At 43.2% G+C, this 21,067-nt stretch overlaps 1 protein-coding gene and 1 pseudogene across 1 annotated transcript; one reads left to right on the top strand and one right to left on the bottom strand.

The window, feature by feature from the left end:
* Nucleotides 1-14,950: 14,950 nt before the first annotated feature.
* On the bottom strand, nt 14,951-15,511 carry LOC113838519 (annotated as a pseudogene).
* Nucleotides 15,512-17,814: 2,303 nt separating this feature from the next.
* On the top strand, nt 17,815-19,818 carry LOC113838517 (forkhead box protein P4-like). The gene is given in 1 exon segment (XM_035453639.1): nt 17,815-19,818. A coding segment is annotated over 1 exon segment (2,004 nt).
* Nucleotides 19,819-21,067: the final 1,249 nt, after the last annotated feature.

Genomic DNA, 21,067 nt, shown 5'->3' with positions numbered 1-21,067 from the left:
GCAGCGACTCACAGCTTCCACCAGAAAACCGACCCTCACGTAGGAGCCTGGCGTACACAGCACCACAAGCACAACCTCTGACTCCTTGGACATCCTTGCTTGCTATGGCTTCCTCCAGTCAGGAACCCAGCAGGCTGGGAGCTGAGGCGTCCAAGACTGGGACAGGGGCAAAGGGGAGGCAGGAGCTGAGCATTGGGAAGAAGCCAAGGGAAAGGCAGGGGCAGACATTGATCAGGGCTCACACGGGAGACAACGACGACCATCATCCACCACCAAGACACCCAACACACATCTGAACTGAGGGAGATGGAGGGCCCACAAGGGGGCATGAAAGCTAACCCCCAACCAGGCAACCCAGAAGAGTGCACTGAGGGCGGGGACTATAGATCTTCAAGAGATGCTCAGACAGGCATAGACCCTGGAGGAACCAAGGGCTGCAAGTGCGTTCCAAGTGTGGAGGATCAATGTCCTCCAATTCACATTAATTCTCGCAGCTAGCTGCACTCTTCACCAATGCAGGAGCTGAGTTATTCACTGCTAATAGTCATATAAATGTTTTGGATGTGGGAAGAGACGAACTTTAACCAATGGGAGCTGACAGCGTCAGGGTCCGCTCCATGGTCCCCCACTGCAAACACTTCTAATGGACACAGAAGGGAAGGGGAGGATGGAGTAGGGGTTCGCCTCAGGCCAGCTAGCTAGACATAGAAGAAAAAGACAACACAAACTCTAGAGAGGGTCAGGACTGGGGGAAAAGATGCAGAGCGACTCGGGGCCTATGACTGGTGATGCACCAGGCAAGCAGGGCTCCCAGGGCGAGCACACGGGCACCCAAGGGGGACTCCTGGCCCAGACCACCACAAGACCTGGGAACAGCCTTGTCCACCGAAGGAACTGGAGTCCCAGGGAGCTGCCACCAGATGCCACACCCATGGGTCCTCTGCACCCCCTCGAACCCGGGGACCTAAGGGCGTCTCCCACCCCCGGGTTCTTTAAACCTAAGCACTGGAAAATGATAGCCAGGTACAAGAAACAACACCCAGTGCCACTCGCAATGCACCACACCACACTGATATCACCACCACCACCACCATGCCTCCTCCTCCCCCTCCAAGCACAAGCACAACAGATCCTAGGACACACCTCCTGAAGAGAACAAGGCAGAGCCCCCCCTCCTTAATGATCCTTCTGCAGGTTCACCTGCTGAAACTTTGTTGCAACTTTTACTTCCTCTAGATAGCCAAGTTCGACTTCTTCTCAGCACTCATCTAGAGCCATGGGCAGACCCCTGCAGGGCCAATCTGAGGGCCTCACTAAACCACCCAATTGGTAGTAGTGACAGGCAGTGTGTACAAAGGGCAGGGACTTAATCAATGCAAGCTTATGACCTGCACTTACTGGGAATTCCTCATTCATGGGGAATAATTGCAATCCCTGATCCCCATCATGAATGGGGTTCAATGGGTAACTTGCTCCTGCTGGCATAGAGTAGGCACACACTGAGCCAGTCAGTGTAGTGTGCATGCAGCCTCGGACACCTAAGGGCATCAAAGACCTGTTATTGCTCAATCTCAGGTGGCTGAATGCCACTTGTCCCTCTAAGAAGTTCCGGGATGCTGACCGCTCCGGGAGTCGCTTAACTAGTTAGCATGCCAGAGTCTCCTTCCTTTTTGGAATTAACCAGACAAATTGCTCCACCAAATAAGAACAGCCATGCACCACCACCCATGGATTCAAGAAAGAGCTATCAATCTGTCAATCCTGTCTGTGTCTGGTCCAGGTGAGGTCTCCCTTGTAGAGTCAAATTAAGCTGAACGTCCACTACTAGTGGTGCCCTTCCATCAATTCCTTTAAGTTTCAGCTTTGCAACCATACTCCCCCCAAACCCTAACACTTAGGTTTCCAGGAAGCTGCCAGGGAGGGTCATGGGAATAACACTACTTCATCTCCAGTTGGCATTGTTTGTGGTCGGAACTACGATGGTATCTGACCATCTTAGAACCTCCGACTTTCTTTCTTGATTAATGAAAATATTCTTGGCAAATGTTTTCCCTCTGGTCTGTCTTGCACTAGTCCAAGAATTTCACCTTTAGTGGCACAATACGAATGCCCCAAGCACCCCTCTTAATTATGATCTCAGTTCCAAAAACCAACAAAATAGAACCACTCCATCTGCCAAAAATACCGTATTGATGTTTACAGTTCAGAGCAGAAACTGCTCACAACTTCTATTTCCATTTATCTTTTTTTCCATCTTCCCTTAGGGCCAGATAGATCATGATTTCCTTCCATATACCTCAGGATGGCTTTCTAATACATAGGCAAATGTTGTGGGGCATCATCCTGATTCTTTATTCTGTGTGCTTAACACAGAGAAACAAGAATTTTGATGCTCCACAGGAAAGTGGTTTGAATTACAAGGCAAGTTTTTCAAGGAGCATTTCTATATTCTGCACATTGGTCATGCCTATGTGTCTTGGCCACTTTAAACATTTGATCCAGTACTAAGCATCTTTTGTTACTAAAAAGCATTTTTATATCTAAAAAGAGAGGACAACTTCCAGAGATCAACAGACCAATTGTCACTTACCATGTGAGTTCTGGGAATTGAACTCAGGTTAACAAATTTGGTGGCAAGTGTCTTTACTCAACAAGGCATCACACAGACCCCATTTTCTTTTTCTTTATTGATTATTTTCCAATATGCTCTATTCTCTATTTTACAATCTGAATTACAGAACCATATTTGAGGTTTGGGCATGGTGGGTTGTGTCTTCTAGGACCTGTAAGGCTGCTGGAAAGGATTGCAGTCTGAAGTCAATCTAGGGCATGTTTAGTTTTCCATGTCAGGCTGGAATACACAGAAAAAAGGTCTCAAATAAACAAAAAGAAAAAAAGAACACATTTGACTTCCATGCCTTTCTTCTCCTCTTGCTGTTTTTAATACTTTAATTTTCTGAATTATATGGAATGTTCTAGATTGAGTTCCAAATGAGAAATTAACATCATGGGCTGGCAGGATGGATCAGTTGGATAATGGTTCTTACTCCCAAATCTGAAGATTTGCTGGGTGTCAGAACTCACATGGAAGAAAGATAAATTGACTGCTGCAAATTGTCCTCAAACACACACATACAGAAACACACACACACACACACACACACACACACACACACACACACACACACGCCATCAGCAGCAACTAATATGTAAAATTTTTAAAAATCAAGCTGAATAGATGGACTTTGGTTCTACTTTTCATAAGTGAGGTAATTTTTAAAAGATTTTATTTATTATGTATACAACATTCTGCTTCCATGAAAATCTGCACACCAGAAGAGGGCACCAGATCTCAGAATGGATGGTTGTCAGCCACCGTGTGCTGGCTGGGAATTGAACTCAGAACCTCTGGAAGAGCAGTCAGTGTTCTTAACCTCTGAGCCATCTCTCCAGCCCCCACAGTTAAGTAATTTTTACTATCTCCCTTTGGAGTCCAGTAACTTGAATGTAATGATATCACAATTTATTTATTGATTTTTCTTTATTGTTCACTGAATGGAGGGATTTGAATTAAATTTTCTTGGGATTAGGATCTATAAACGTTTACTTAGCACATTTGCAATCATGTTGCTTTGAGAAATTGAAGACTCCAGCCCTTTGAAGGTCAGTGGTTTTGTTGTCTAGGCAAATCCCCTGGAAGGACTCAATTCACTGGTATTTTGTCTTCTTTCTCTAACTGACTGGAGTGCCCAGTTAGGAATCTGCTGACCACTGTTCCTACATTTCAGTCCAATCAAAGAATTGCAGGATTCGTGTCTGGATTCTTTGAGAGAAACCTGCTCAGTTGTCAGGAACATCTATCTGTTTTTCCCTGAAAACCACCTCAAGTCTGTCTTCTACCTGGCTGCCATTGCATAGTTTTTTGACAGCACTACAGGGAAATTCCTTCACTCCCTTCCAGAAATGTCCTTTCTTAGTCAGTGCACTACTGACTTTTATGCACTATACCCTCTAGAAATTTAGTAAAAAGTTCTTGGGCCAATGTTGTAAGTTCTGAAATCTAAAGTCAAATTGTATACTATTTTTTCCATTTTAAGTTCTGTGGCAAATTTGTTGATAATTCTGCATAGTGTGTTGATTAAATGCATACCTGTTAATTACGGTCTACATATACAAATCAGGATAAGTAATTTTTGATGGGTCAGAATACAAAAAATATGTATTAACTTTGACCACTAGATGGTGCCACCAATCAAGGAAAACAATGTGGTCACTCTTGCTGAACAATCAAGAATCACCCAAAGCCTTGGGTTGCACATAAATGAACATGTGCACTTAAACATAAATGTGTCCATATATAAGTAAGCATCTAATGAGTCCTCCTAGTGAAACAATAGTGAGAAAGTGTCTTTCTGCATAGAAAGACATGCGTTGAGTTGAGGCATTCTGGCAAGCATTGTATTGAAGTGATAAAGCAAGAACTTCCACAGGCAGGTGCTTCTGCTGCTAGTCTCAATGGCCAAGCTAAAAAGCTGTCTGCTTATCACTGTAGGAGAAAGACTTAACTCCAGGGGGAAATACAATAACAGTTATACAAGACAGCTTTTCTTAGGCTGTGACACTATCAGAATCTCTAATCCCTCCAGGATCATCAGGTTAGCAAATTTCTGTCCAGTCAGGCCATTCAGAATTATTAGTGAAGCAGTCACAGAATTAAAAGAAGGGAAACACACTCTCACAGTGAACATGAGCAGTGACTTCTGAAACCCTGGGGACTGCAGCCTGCTGCCACTAAGTCACCAAAGCAGCATTTAAGATGCCCATTTTGTATGTACCTCTCAACACACACACACACACACACACACACACACACACACACACACACACAAACACATATGTATGTGCACACATGTGTATTGACATCTACAAACATATGTCCATACAAATCCCTGCTAATATTCCTTGTATTGCTTTCTAAATGTTTCTATTTGGAACAAGAACATTCAAAGCTAACTAACTGCATTAATGTGAAAATAATGTCACAGTTACTCAAGTCTCCAGTTTTTGTGTATAATTTAATCAAATCCCCTTTCATGTATGTTTTGCATTCTGTCTGAATCTCTCCATGCCATCTGCCCAGCATTCCCCATTGATATTTACAGTTCAGGTCAGTTCCTGCACAAAGTTTGTATTTCCATTTTGTCTCTCTTTCCATCATCCATTGTGGCCAGAAATAGATCATTGTTTTCTTCCAAGTACCTCAGGGTGGCTTTCTAATACATGGGCTAATGTTGTGGGGCCTCGGCTTGATACTTTATTCTATATGCTTAATACATACCAACAAGAATTTTGATGCTCCACAGAAAAGTCACTTGAATTACAAGCCAGGTCTCAAAGAGTATTTCTAAATTCTGAACATTGGTCAAGTCCATGCATCTTGGCCTATTTAAACATTTGTTTCAGTAGTCAACAAATTTTGTTACTAAACTTCTATATATTATTAGATTTTCTTTAAGTGTTTTATTACACTTTATTTATCTTTACATTGTATGTACATTAATAATCTTCTTAAGCCTGTTGCACATGTATCTGCAAAAGAAAGAACAACTTCCAGAATCCAGAGACAAATTGTCACTTACCATGTGAGTTCTGGGAGTTGTACTCAGGTCCACAAATTTGGTGGCCAGTGTCTTTACTCACCAAGGCATCACACAGACCCCATTTTCTTTATTGATTATTTTTCTATATGCTCTGCTCTCTATTTGCAGTATTAATTACAGATCTATATTTGAGCTTTGGGCATGGTGGGTTGTGTCTTCTAGGACTTGTAAGGCTGGTGCAGAAAGAGTGCAGTCTCAAGTCACTTCAGGGCATGTTTTGGATTCTAGGCCAGGCTGGAATACAGAGAAAAAGGAGGTCTCAAATAACCAAACAGAAAAAGAAGAACACATTTGATTTCCATGGCTTTCTTCTCCTCTTGATGTCTTTAATGCCTTCATTTTCTGATCTATATGGAATTTTCTGGATTGAGTTCCAAACTAGAAACTAACATCATGGGCTGGCAGGATGGATCAGTTGGATAATGATGCTTACTCCCAATCCTCAAGAATTGATATGTGTCAGGAAACAGATGGTGGAAAGATAAATTGACGGCTGCAAATTGTCCTCAAAAATACACACACACACACACACACACACACACACACAATCAGACAGACACTCAAACGAAACATGTAAAAATGCAATATGTAAATATTACAACATATATGTAAAACATTTTACAAATCAAGTTGAATAGATTGGCTTTGTTCTACTTTTCATAAGTGAGGTAATTTTTACTATCTCCCCTTTGGAGTCCAGTGACTTGAGTGTAATGATATCATCACTTATCTATTGATTATTTTACTTGTTCACTGAATGGAGGGATTTGAATCATGTTTGGCTTGCGATTAGGTTCTATAAACAGTTACTTAGCACATTTGCAATCATGTTACTTTGAAAAATTGAAGACCCCAGCAGTTGATTGTCAGTGTTTTGTTGTCTAGGCAGGTGTGCTGGCAGGACTCAGTTCACTGGAATTGTGTCTTCTGTCTCTAACTGACTTGAGTTCCCAGTGTGGAATTTGCTGACCACTGTTCCTACATTTCAGTCCAATCAAAGAATGGACGGATTCCTGGCTGGATTCTCTGAGAGAAACATGCTCAGTTGTCAGGAACATCTATCCATTTTTCTCTGAAGCCCACCTCTAATCTGTCTTCCACCTGGCTGCCTCTTGCATAATTTTTGTACAGCACTACAGGGCAATTCCTTCACTCCCTTCCAGAAATGTCCTTTCTTAGTCACTGAACTCAGCTACTAGACTCTTATGCACTATACCCTCTAGAAATTTAGTAGAAAGTTCTTGGGCCAAGGTTGTGAGTTCTGAAATCTAAACTCAAATTGTATAGCACTTTTCCCATTTTGAATTCAGTGGCAAATTTGTTGATAATTCTGGATGGTGTGTTGATTAAATGCATACCTGTTAATTATGGTCTACACATACAGGTCAGAATAAGAATAATTTTTGATGGGTCAGAATATGAAAATTTTTTGTTAACTGGGACCACTAGGTGGTGCCACCAATGAAGGAAAACAATGTGGTTACTCTTGCTGGCCAATCAAGGATCACACACAGCCTTGAGTTGCACACAAATGAACATGTGCACTTATACATGAATGTGTGCATACATAAGTAAGGATCTAATGACTCTTTGTAACTAACAATAGTGTTAATGTGTTTTGTGCATAGAAAGCCATGCATTGCCGGGCATTGGTGGTGCATGCTCTTAATCCCTGCACATGGGAGGCAGAGGCAGGCGGATCTCTGTGAGTTCGAGACCAGCCTGGTCTACAAGAGCTAGTTTCAGGAGAGCCTCCAAAGCCACAGAGAAACCCTGTCTCAAAAAACCAAATAAATAAATAAATAAATAAATTTGAAAATGATACCAATAATTGATGTTTTAGAATCATGAAAATAAGTAGAATTACATTTAACTATAATGAACTTGAAATACAAAAGGCACTTCCCTGATCCAGAGAATGCCAGTACTAAGACACTGCATGACTTTGTCCTATGTAATATATTACCTAATCAGTACAGTTTTGCAAGCCTCTGAACTGACTTAACTATGTCAACCAGGATTGTACACTTCTGCATAGGAGAGTTCTCTCTAATTAGAAATTATTATTTGTATACTGCCGGGTGGTATTGAATACTGCTTAGCAATGGAGAGGCAGAGGTATGATGATCTCTGTGAGTTTGAGACCATCCTGGTCTACAAGAGCTAGTTTCAGGACAGGCTCCAAAGCCACAGAGAAACCTGTTTTGAAAACCCGGGGAAAAAAAAGAAATTGAATACTTAGTAGTTCAAGCAATCCTGCATAAAATGTACAGCCATCAATTCTGTCTTTTTCATTTACATGGAAACAATTAATGCATGCAGGAAAACTGTGATACAGAAAGTCATTCATCATAGCTCATCCATAGTTCTTCATGATGCAGAAACCTGCGTCTAACTTCCTCCAACTTGAGACTGTGATTCCTACCATCTCATTTGTTTGCCCCTGAAGTGTACACTGTGCACTGTTTCCTGCTCTTCTGTTCTGAAGGAAAAAACCATGCTTCAAACATAAGTCCTTTCCCTGGTCTGCAATGGACAATGAACTATGTGACTCAAACTAGTACTTTTAAGACTCTGTGATGCTGCAGACTTTTAATCCAATATTTAGGGTGGTTTTTCAGGATAACAAGAGCAATGATACCCTGTGGGGCTACAGACATGGTTCAAGTCCACTCAATCAATATAGGAGACCTAGTCACAAAACTGCCTTGCAAAAGACTGTTTGCTCATGCTTGTTGGTACTTTGATATAAGTGTGAAGCAAAATTTACATATTAAAAACTAACTCACTAAGTCTGTCATTCCACCCAGGTCAAAACCTGGAAAGGGCTCCAGACAGTTTGCAGGATTCAGTGTGAAAAATGTGCTGGGGTTAACTAATTTATTTGGCAACTAAATAGGACTGGGTAGGTAGAGTTACAAATTTAACTCCCCAGCAAACTTGTTCATCCAACCTGCATCCAATGAAGGCGTTCATCCAACGCCTTCAAGGTACCACCACCCCAAAGGCAACCACAGTACACAGGCCAAAATCCAAAATAATGTGGGAAGAGTGGGTGGAAATCAGGGATTGAAGGCTTTCCAGAAACACCACCCTCCCTGTAAGGAGACTTGTAACCAGGCAGGCAAAGACCTGGCTGGAGGGAGATTAGAATGGAGGTTACAACCAGGCAGATAAAGTCCTGGCTGAAGAAAGATTAAAGGAAAGGGAGCATAGGTCCACTATGCAGCCCAGCCATTGTAGATAAGAGTGAGAATGTGTGGAGTGTGGCAAAGTGAGATTAGCATGATTTAGTGAACTATTTAAGGACCAGCTCAGAACTGGGAATTTTAGAGTGTACCATGACTCTATGTCCTGGAGCTCTCCTCATCTAACCTGAGACAACCAGTCCATCAAGCTGAGTGCTGCCCTTTCTGACCCTGACTCCATGACACTGGAGACTTGCCAGCCTGAATCCCTAGCCTGAGCCTGTTGGCTGCTGCAGGAGCGATACCCCTGCTGTGAGCCTATTGTCTGTGGTTCTTAGGATTGTTTGCTTATGTTAGTGTGTTGCTTTGACATAGTGTGAAGTAAAACATCCCCAAATCAAGCAACCACCATATTGACATTATGGACATGGGCAGCAAAATATGGAGCAACCAATATATTACAATCTGATCAAGGTAAACACTTCACAGGACAACAAACACAAAGAGTGACTAGAATTTTAGGAATTATGTGGGACTTTCATACAGCTTATAACCCCACAGCAGCAGGAGCCATAGAATGATTCAATGGAATGCTTAAAAATAAATTAGAATCTATGAGAGATACTAAGATAACACTGGTCTTAGAGATAGCAACATATGAATTAAATACTAGGCCTAGAATAAATAGAGAATCGCCCTTAAAGGAAGTAATAGATATAATGCCAGAAATAGAATACCTACTTCTCATGAATTAGGAAGTAATAAGGGATTATAATTGAATTTACAGGAACAAGAAGAGAAAGGACATAACTAAGGCTGAAATAATAGCCCCAGTCACAGAAAACACCGTTAGGATATCTCAAGATAAAGATTTAAAAATCAACAAATTGGAGGATATTGCATAAATAGGCTACACATACATACACATAAAGGTAGTATATTACCTATTATACATTGCACTAGTAACAATTCATCTCAACCTCCCAGTCTGGAATATGGTGACACCATTCTGCAAGGAGATATACACACACATTAACATAACAGGCACACCAGGAAGCAGGGTGGCCAACTCCACAATCTCCTGGCTACATCTGCTGAATCACAGACTCACACAAAGGTGGGAAATGAGGAAAATATTAAGAAGGAAGGCACTTTTACTGATACTTGGATTTTTCACAGTAGTCATAAAGCAGGTATATACTGCCATTGACTTTTGCTATCAATATTTATATTATTGTGTCCATGTCAGACACAGGGTAGCAAAAGGAGGATAGCAGAACTGGTTTCCATGCCCACATTTACCATACCCACATTTACACAGAAATGTGCATCATTGAAAGGAAGATTACCCTTATATTGGTTCACTGAACAAAAATGGACTGAGTGTATTGCCAAAACCTACAGCTTATTGTATATTGTGTAGAGTATGCATGGCAAGCTAGTGTGAACAATTGCAGAAGGCAATAGACACTGATCCTCCACTTTTGAGCTAGAGTCAAAACATGGATGATACATATAACACAAACATCCGTGAAATAAATCCCTTAAAATGCCATCTCGTGAAAATATGGTCAAATATTACAGACAATAAGGGCATCTTTTCAACTTATTGAAGGAAATGCTCATACATTAAAAAAAATGTGTATTTGTGCCCAACAATAAATATGTAACTAAAATCATAGGCATAGAGAAAACTGGAATTTAATTGTGAATTAGATATTAATGCGTATTTTGTGAGACAATATTTTGCAACCCTCATAGCAAGGAGATTCAGAACACAGGTATATGGTAAAATCACTCCAGCCAGAGATTTGAACAATAGATTCATAATAATAGCACAAAACAGAATGCAAATATAAACCAATGTATCCCAATTAATTGGACAGAATGTAATTAAGGGGAATAAAAATAACCATTCATGATTAGAGCTGGCCGTCCCCACTATGAAGACCTTTGGGTCAGCATCATCAAAATCCATGGTACCCCATAATCTTCTTTGGAGACCTTGGGTCATTGTCAGGATCTGGAATTCTCTCTGATATTATAAGCTTTGTAGTTAACATTTTAAATTCTATATTCTGCAGATCTCTGTAGTATTAGAAGTCTGCCTGGGTAAATCTGGCAACTTGTTTTCAGTTACTTGTTTTAAGCTTAACCTTTGAAAACATCTACAACGGACTAAGTGATGTATATCCCTGTTATAAACCATTAGTATTTAGCTTGACTATAAGCAATGAACTTGTTTTTTAAAGGATGGCTAGTAACTTGTATTTCTTAACATCTTAAAATAGGTTAGCAGCTTTTATAAAACTAAGACTTTATACTGTCAGGTTTACCTTTAACATTTAATGTTTTAATCCTTAGTACATTTTTTTTCTGTTGTTATCAGAGTAAATATCGGACATACAGGGGATCCTAGCTAACCTTATAAAAGGTTTTTGTTTTGTTTTGTTTTTAAACCAAAAAAGAATTGAGACCCATGGCCTTAGAAGTTATTTTAAGCCCTTTGTTAAACTTAGGTCTTTGTCATACTGTACCAGATGAAATGAACAGCTCAAATTTTGGTTATCATGTGGAGCTTATATCTGTGATCATAAGTTTTGGTTCTTTGATTTAAGCACAAACATTAGCAACATAAAAAAGCACAAATATAACCTTATAAATTTAACCATTTTAAAAATAATTAAAATCTTTTAATGTCTTCTTGCAATATCAAAAATAAAGTACACTTTATGTCTTTAAAACAATTATCACCTGGGTGACAGTTAAATTTATCTTATCAATTCACAGAACTACTAGTTTTAATTTTATTAGTTGTAATTATTAGCAGGTTTAAACTTAAAATATGTCTAATACCATCCTACTAAAAAGACATCTGAATTCCTGATTATCCAAATTTAATGAGCAGAGCTCAGAGATAAATGTTGAGCTATGTCCATAAATGACAGGCTGCAGTTAGCACTAGACAGCAAAAATATTTTACCATTTGTATTTTAGCTCCTTGTTTGTAACAAAACTTATGTGCAAACCAGAAAACATAGGTAGAACTTTCTAACAAGAATATATAATTTTTAGGGGAATTAAACAAAACTTTTAAACAGCATTAACCTGCTATGGTCAAAAATTTTAACCCATATTACCATTTTTTTATTTGGTATATGCAGATATGAGAGCCCAGAGCAAACTGTTTACATCTTCCTCTGAAACTTTTATGACTTTTCTTTGACTCCCTCTATTTTTTTTAACATTCTCTTAAGCTCTTTCTTGAGTCCCTCAGATATCCCCATCTTAGAAACTCTCTCCTTTTCTCTTTGTCTCTTTCTTTTCCCTTCTCTCAGTGATTCTCACTCAGGGGTGCATGGCTGAAGTGAACACTTTGTCTTCTTATTTTCCTCTAAATCCTGAGAGTACCTTTCCCTGTGTCTCTCTGCACTCTCTGGTCTCTCAACTGTTTGTATTTTTATTGTTCACATGAGGTTTACCAGCTCTCCTTTTATGTTTTAATTACTTTATAAATTTCTTACCTCCTTACACCTCTCCTGTTTTATCGTTTATTGCTCAGAGAAGCAGAATCCTACTCTCAACACCTGAAGCTCTTTCCAATGCTCTTCTGTGATGCTTTGGTGTATTCTGTGGACATCTGAATGTGCCCCCGCATTTGACATCTCCTACATCTAATGTTTTAACACATTTGGTCTTCTTGCATCAGACTGATCATACCAAGTCTTCACATAGCCATCACATCTACATATCATCCATTTTTATAACCTTATTTCTCCATCTTAATTGTTAGCAGGAACCAAACACAATGCCGGCTCTGCATTCCTGGCCCCTGACAGTAAAACTTTATACAACTTTTATTATTATTATATTTTAGTTGACATAAAAACTTTTACCCTAAATTGCCCCTCTTTCTTAGTGTGTAATAATATGTACCAATTTGTTAAAATGATGACAAATAAATGTAACTCATTATGCTTGGATAAATAAAATACACATACTTTTTCCTGTAGAAAGAAAAGCATTCTTTTTAAACATAATGTATCTTTGACTTTTATGTAAATGTCAAAGCTTCCCAAAGTATACAGAATGGCATAATTTAACATAATTGGCTTAGAAAGAAATGGAGGCAGCGCTGATGGGCACAAACTGTCCTTGGCTGCCAGTGGTTTTGAAAAACATTTTTTTCATTACCCTAACCAATAACAATTTGTAACCAGCCCTTGAATCTAAATGACCAGAGCAGCCCTGGTGGAGGGAAGTCTGTCTACAGTGTCATAACAGTAACCTAGCATCCATAGGCTGTAACTTTACAGCACAAAGCCAAGCCTGTTTGGCTAGGAGTGGGCAACTTTTCAGTCAGGGTGCAGGAATCCCATCTGCTAGCACTGGAGAGAGCTGTGACAGGCAAGTGAGCCAGTGAGTGTTAACTTTAGGGGACCATGGCTTTCCTAAGAGCAGCAAGGTTTCCAAAGGTTCACTCTTGCCCTTTAGGACTCATGAGCAAGCAAGTGCCACCCAGGCTGCATTCATACTCTCTGCACTTACTGGGCTATGGTGAAGAGGCAACACTGAGCAACATTCCCTAGATGGCTGAGCAACACTGATGATGCCCCTCCCTCCAGCAATCACAGGCCTGCTGCTACCATATGAGCCCCTTCTGCCCATAGACCTGCTGGGACCTCAGCTTCCCAGAATGCAGGGCCAGAGGGGCACACTTAGATTTGGAGGCACCAACCCCTTGGCTAGCCAGTGTGAGCCCCACAGGCATCTTTCTCCCTAGGATTTGTTATCCTTGAATTCACTACTGACAGAGGCCTATGTGGAGGAAGCTTGCACCCTGCAGGCATGCTCTAGGCCACTGTCACCCTGCAGGGAGGATGGGGCTGGGCATGTCCTTCTGGAAGCCAGCTCCCATGCAAGCCCAGGGACAAGCAGGCTCTGAGTACCTGCCATTCACAGGCTTTTATGTAGCCCCAGGACCCTCCATCAGGAGGCTGACAGCCCAGGCTAGTCTAGGGGCATGCATGGAGCCAGAGGGTACAGTCCTCCACCAGGCTGTAACTTCCCCCCTGTTTTTCAAAGGGGAGGAAGGGGTCTGTCCCTTTAGATTCTGTCCTGAGTCATAATCCTTCAAGAAAAGACAAACTGACAAACAACAAACACAGGGCTGAGACTAGGAATAAAGTGCCTATACCCAGATTCCTACATTTACCATTGGAAGTCCTCAATTGGACCCCCTATTTTACCAACAGAAGTTCTCAATTAGACCCCCTATTTTAACCTAGATTGCAGGTTTGATCCAACTCTCCATAGAATACCTGCCCTAGAAGAAAAGTTGAGGACTTCTCCTAGGTTGCCCAGGCCTGGCATTGTAGGCAAATCTGCCAAGCTCTTGGCCTGTTACCTCTATTACCTGTTTCCCTAGCATACATAAATTAGAGGAACATGAACTTAACAGACAAACATAAAACATTTACTCAACCAACTAGTTGGGCTTGAAAACCTACAAGTTCTGAGCCCTGAGTGGGTCTTGAGTTTCTGGTCAGGAAAACAAAATGTTGCACCAGATTCCTGGAGCCCAGAGACTAAACCAAGGTTTTGACACTCTGATGCAAAAGCAAAAGGTTTCTTTTTATTTCAAGGTGGCCAGCTAGGATCTCACTGCATGGTGGGCAAGTGAGACACCAACCACCCAAAAAGGGAAGCTTTTACAGGGGAAGACCAAAGGTTGAAAGCCACAAGTTACAGGGTTTCCATGGTTACTTCAGGTTATACAAAGTACAGAGTATAGCAGTAACTATATATTTTAAGTGAGATACATCTGAGTGAAATAAGACAGGGCATGGGCTTGCAGGGTTAGAAGGTCACTGGGTACTGTCAATTATCCCCTTGGCTGCAGGATCTAATTTTTTCTCTTTTTTTTTTTAACAAAAACCTGAACACATTTATTCAAAAACAGTTCAGTTAAGTTAAAATCCTATAATCAGTTCAGCCACAATTCCAGTTACTTGGGTGCGAAGTGTAGATTTGTCACTAGCCACATCTGGGTTGAATCCCTTGGTCCGCAGGTACAGGCTGGTGAGGAAGCTACCCTGCTTGTTAGCTGCCAGGGACAAGAAAGTCCTCCCCAGTTCTGAGCAGCACCCTCCTCACCCAAGTGCCAGGGTCACTGCATGCCGCTCAAGGGCTCCCAGGTGATGGTGGCTCCTGCACAGGGGCGGACAGAGGCTTGAGGAATCAGTGTGAGGAAAGATTTGCCTGTAGCTGTAGTTTTAGTGAATGTAGCCGCTGCACTGCCTCCTTGATGAGGTTTCCCGAAAGCAGGAGCTGCTGCAGGAGCTGGTGAGGGTCGTCGTCGCTGGTGTGGGTCTCGGGCTGAGATCCAAGACAGTGGGACATGGCTGTGCTCTAGGGCCAACACCGCCGGCACGGGCCTGAGAGAGGCTGCAGGGTGCTCGGCTTGCCTGTCACCGGAGGTCCCTCAAGGCCAGGCTGCTGGGATGCAGGGAATAGGGCACTGGCGCCCACTGTGAGCTCTGCCACTCAGTAGGGAGCAGCCAGGTTCCACACGTGCCCGTGCTCCCACAGCATGCAGCGAATGGCTCCGGGGTGAGCTGGGGCTCTGGCCAGGGACTGGTTCTGTTCCACTGAGACAGCCATGACCCGCAGTGGCCATTGGTATGGGGACCCCCTGGGAGGCTGCTTTCTTCTCTTATCTAGGGTTGATCAGCAGTACACCTGGGGAGCTACTGGCTGCCTTCAGCCAGGTGATATTTCCTATTTTCCCTCCTGCCAACAAGGCCTGTTTACAAATATGCAGATTATCTGCATAGTGCAAGGGGCTTAAGATCTTGTTATTTGAACTGAGTTACTTCCTCGGAATTTCCAGTGCTATAGAAGTCAACAACCCCCTACATAAAATTGGCATTTTTATTTCAAGAGTGACCAGCTGTTTTGCCTTTATTAATCTTCATATCCCTTGCTGGAACCTGTAAGAAGTAGTAGCACTGGATGCTACATAGTGGAGGTGCTCACCAAGATTAAGAAAGAAGGGAATACACACTGACGGATCACCAGTGGATTTGCTGGCCAGCGTCAAGGTCAAGGTAGCAGTGGGTGTATTGATATGTGTAAGAACAATACACCTGGATGACCATGCCCCCTAATGTCGGAGCACACACCTGCCATGCATTGGGACCTGTGTGAGGACTCTGCTCAGGTGCAAAACCCCAGTGCGCATATGCAAGCTCCCCCTTAAAAGGTCCTGCCTCCCATCTCTCCTCCCTTCTTTTGGTTGACTGACAACTCAGCCCCATCGCTCCCCGAATTTCTGGTAAATAAACTTCATGTGGGTTGTTCATCCATTGTTCCTTTCTTTATTTCAGCATCTGCAGCTTAAACAAAAGAATAGCAATATGGCAGCCTCAACTCCTGAGAGAGTTAGGCTGGTAAGGTACTGTAAGTGGCCACAGCTCTCGAAGGAGCTGGATTGTAAATAGAGAAGCACTGTCTCAAAAAGAAATTAAAAAAGCAGAATATAGAAAAATAGAAAAATTTAGCAATAGGAAATAAAAATGTCATGCATGTTTTTATTGGGATTTGTTTAGATATCAGACCAACAGTAACTTCAGTTAAAAATGTTATTCCTTTAGAGAGAGCATGGCATGGGGAGGAGGAAATACACAGAGGCTTCTAGAGATTGCTTTGGACATGGTCAGGAAGGGCACTGAGTCAGAGAGAGTACCCACAGAAGAGAAAATAGAGAAGCAGGTTTGTGCTCCAGGTGCAGGAGAGGGAAGCAGCCACAGATGACCTACAGCAGGTCAGAGGGGAGAAGGCTAGGGTAAGGTCAATGTCAGAACTTAGATAACTGCAGCCTTGGGAGATGTAGCTGTGGCTGACACCAGTCACATGTATAAAAACGCTATTGATACAGCCAGTCAGAAACTCTTTTAAGGCCTTATGGAAAAAAAAAGAAAGACAACATAGGTAAATTTGGATCTGTTCAAATTTTGGATGTTCATAATTCATGAATTGGGTGTAACTGCTGTGTTACCAGAGATTTCAATTAGGGATTTTTCAGTTCAACAAACTGATCATAACCTGGGCAAAATCAGAAATGTGAGATGTATGCAAGTTGTGAATGTTCGGTGTGGCCACACATGAAAGTTTGATATATGTATGATTGTGAATGCATGAATGCTGACAAAAGGAACTGCTTAAATTGCCTTGGATATGGTTTGTCTCAGATATAGGAAAATAGCTACCCAAATTGCTTTAATTACAGTCAATAAAACATCCAATTGGTCTGTCAATGTCTTAACAGGAGAGGTTGATTTGAATCCTCAAAGTCAGTTGGTGGAAAAATAACAGAAGCCAATAGCATTGATTGAGGGCAGGGGAAATCTTTGCATGATTATATGGAATTTAGCAGAGGAGAAGGTACAGAAATCCTCTTAAAATTTTATAGTTGTAAAGAGAAATCTAGAAAGTAAATGTTGATGCATGATTTGATAAAGGTTTTTGAGAAAAAGCCTCAGGAGACAGCCTCTTGTTAAAACCATTAATTGATTTCTAAGAAAATTGATAATCAGTTTCCAAATCTTGGGCTGTTGCAATTTATGCTAATGCATCCTTTCAGATTCCCAAAATAGTAAGGAGCAGTCCCATGAAAATACTATGTCATTTTTTACTAATGGTTCTTCTGATAGAACAGCAGCTCCTGTTGTTACTAGTAAAAATATGCAGGAGAGACGGCCCCAACCACAGCTCAGAGAATGAAGTTATGTGGTGTTGCAATGGTCTCTCAGCATCTAATAATATGATTCATTTAATCTATGTACTAAGAATCATTTTGTTTTTACGACTCTTTAAATTGTGGAGACAATTCTATATAGAGAGACTATTACGATCAGGTTAAAAATGTTATTTGGGCTCTCTTCTCCAGGTCCTTATAGTGCGACATGATGGAGGAATCTGGATCGGAGACAATCAGGTCGGCACCGACTGGTCAGAAGGTTGGCGTGGGCAGCCTCACTGGGCAAGGTGATGGCGGCAGTGGGTCCTGGACCACAGGCATGGCTGCAGTTGCAAGTAGGGACAGCTCTGGCAGGGACACCACCAGGGGAGCTGACAGCGATGGCGAGATGAGTTCCATGGAGCATCTGCAGTTCCAACAGCAACAGGCTCTCCAGGTGCCCCGGCAGTTCCTGTTGCAGCAAGCCTCCAATCTGAACTCCCCAGGGAAAAAGGACAGCAAACAGTCGGCCTCTGCAGTGCAGGTGCCTATGTCTGAGGCCATGATGTCACAGCACATGCTCACCCCTCAGCAGATGCAGCAGAACCTGTCACCCCCTCAGCTGCAGGCCTTGCTGCAACAGCAACAAGCTCTCATGCCCCAGCAGCTGCAGGAATATTACAAGCAGCAGCAACAACAGCTCCACCTGCAGATCTTCACCCAGCAGCAGGCTGGGAAACAGCAGCCCAGAGAGGCTCTGGGGAACACACAGTTGGCCTTCCAGCAGCAGCTCCTGCAGATGAAACAGTTGCAGCAACAGCACTTGCTCAACCTGCAGAGGCAGGGGCTGGTCCACCTGCAGCCCAGCCAAGCCTCCTGGCCCCTCCAGGCCCTCCCGCAAGCAGCTGCGTGCCCAACAGACCTGCCTCAGCTGTGGAAAGGCCAGGGTGCCCCAGGGCAGCCTGCTGAGGACAGTTTCAGGCAGGAGGGGCTGGACCTCGCCAGCGCAGCTGCCACTGCTACTTGGTTCGCCAGTGCCCCCAAGGTCTCCCCACCCCTCTCCCACCACCCCTTACCCAATAGACAGCCCACTGTGCTCACATCTCAGAGAGACAGCTCCTCCCATGAGGAAACTCCCAGTTCCCACCCCCTTTATGGACATGGGGAATGCAAATGGCCAGGCGGTGAGACCCTGTGTGAAGACTTGGGCCAGTTTATCAAACACCTCAACACAGAACATGCTTTGGATGATCAGAGCACGGCCCAATGCCAAGAACAGATGCAGGTGGTCCAGCAGCTGGAGATCCAGCTCACCAAGGAGAGTGAGCGGTTCCAGGCCATGAAGGCACATGTGCACATGGGGCCTTCAGAGCCCAAGCCCTTCTGCCAGCCAGTGACCGTCTCTTCAGACCCATTCCCAGATGGCCTCGTGCATCCCCCAGCTCCAGCTGCTGCCCCTGTCACACCCTTGCAACCCCCTGGTCTGGGCTCTACCTCTTTGCATAGTGGGGGCCCTGCCTGCAGGAGAAGCAGCCACGAATTCGGCTCCCCCATCTATTCAGAGCTTCCCAAGTATCATGATTACTTCAAGAATGTTGCTGTCAGGCCCCCCTTCACCTATGCCTCCCTTATCCGCCATGCCATTCTAGAATCTCCAGATAGGCAACTGACTCTGAAAGAGATCTGTAACTGGATCACCAGGATGTTTGCCTTCTTCCGAGGAAAAACTGACAACTGGAAGAAAGTTGTGAGCCAAAACCTCAGCATGCATGAGTGCTTCGTGAAAGTGGAGACTGTCAAGGGGGCTGTGTGGACCGTGGAGGAGCAGAAATATCAGAAACGGAGATTATCAAGGATGACAGGGAGTGATGATCTCGGGCCTCAGTTTTGGCCCCTTAACACCAGCTATCAGGCTGCCCTGGCAGAGAGCAACTTCCCCTTCCTCAACAGTCCGGACATGCTGAACCCTGGCTCAGCCAGCAGCCTTCTGCCCCTCAGCCAGGATGACATGGGTGCCCCTGGGGAGCCCCTGCCCTGCAAAGGGAGCAGCAGCCCCCCTCGCCTCTCCCCTCCTCAGTAAAGCCACCAGGTGCAAGTGAAAGAGGAGCCTGCTGAGGCAGAGGAAGACAGGCAGCCTTGGCCTCCCCTGGGTGCCCCCAACCCCAGCACTGTGGGACCTTGGGAAGACAGGGACCTGGAGGAGGACCTGCCAGGAGAAGACATGTCCTAAGGGCTGGGTGGGCAGGTGGGGCTGGCCACGACCCTGCCACCCAGTCCAGACCACAGCCCACCCACCCCACTCTACAGCCCCTCCAACCTCAAGGCACTTCCGGGACTCAGATCTAGTCTAGCATCACACCTCTCAGGTTCCAGACCTGGCCTGAAAGCAACTAACACCTATTCCTTCCCCCACTTTCATAGTGCTTGAGATAAATATAGGAGATTCCGGATACCTGGCCTGAGAGCAATTAACTTTCATTCCTCCCCCACCTCCTTTTTCTCTGCTTCTTCCTTTCTTTTTAAAAAGCCCCTTGGTTTCAATAAAGTTGGGTCTTGACAAAACCTGCTTGGTCCTGTTCTTTCTTTCCTGCCCATCATTTTCAGGCGTGATCCACCTCGGCCTCACGAATTACCGGAGCCCCGTGGGCCGGGGCACTTTCACCCCCTCATCACCTGTCCCCTGTTAAACAGATGACCAAAGACCTTTCTTATGCTGAAGCAAAAAACAAATCTTAAAAAAATATGTTATTTGCACAATTTCAATATGCTGTTCACCTAAAAAATTCAACGTTTTATCGGTCACATTGAGAGCTGTTCTGGCCTTTCCCCTATCTACTGGCTATAGGCATCAAGTTAACAGGTTGATTAATGAAAATAGTAGATTTGAATCAGGTACAAAGAGCTCTACAGCCTAATAATTTTCATCATTTAAACTAAAGTCTAAATATACAATTTGGCTTAGCTAGAGATTCTGTCCCTCAAAATTGCCAAACAATGAGGTGTACCCACAATATTTATCTGTAACTAATTTAGTAATGAACCCAGATGTCCTAGAAGCAATGGGGTCATAACTCCTGTGCAGGGTATGCTTAAAGAGCAGGCTATTGCCCAGGAAAAGGGATTGGGAAGAATTTAAAGGGCGACCCCTGCCTGTGTCAGACAGACCCCCTGGTACAGAGAGCCCCTGGAGACAGGAGAGGATTGGGACATTTAAATGGGACCCATTGTACCGCAGCTTCCTAAAGCTCCAACTCTTATCACCTGGAAAAATGATGAATCTGTTTGGTAGAACAATGGCCCTTATCTGAAATAAAATTGGAGGCTTCTCATGTCCTGGTTCAGGAGCAACACAATGCAGGTCACATTGTCCCTTCAACTTATCCCTGGAATACCCCAATATTTGTTGTTAAGAAAAAATGAGGTAATTGAGGCTGTTACAAGACTTGAGACAGGTCAATAATACCATGATTCCTATGGAT

Source organism: Cricetulus griseus, unplaced genomic scaffold, assembly GCF_003668045.3.
Source record: "Cricetulus griseus strain 17A/GY unplaced genomic scaffold, alternate assembly CriGri-PICRH-1.0 unplaced_scaffold_1, whole genome shotgun sequence".
NCBI lineage: Eukaryota > Metazoa > Chordata > Mammalia > Rodentia > Cricetidae > Cricetulus > Cricetulus griseus.
This window is presented reverse-complemented; position numbering and strand designations above follow the sequence as displayed.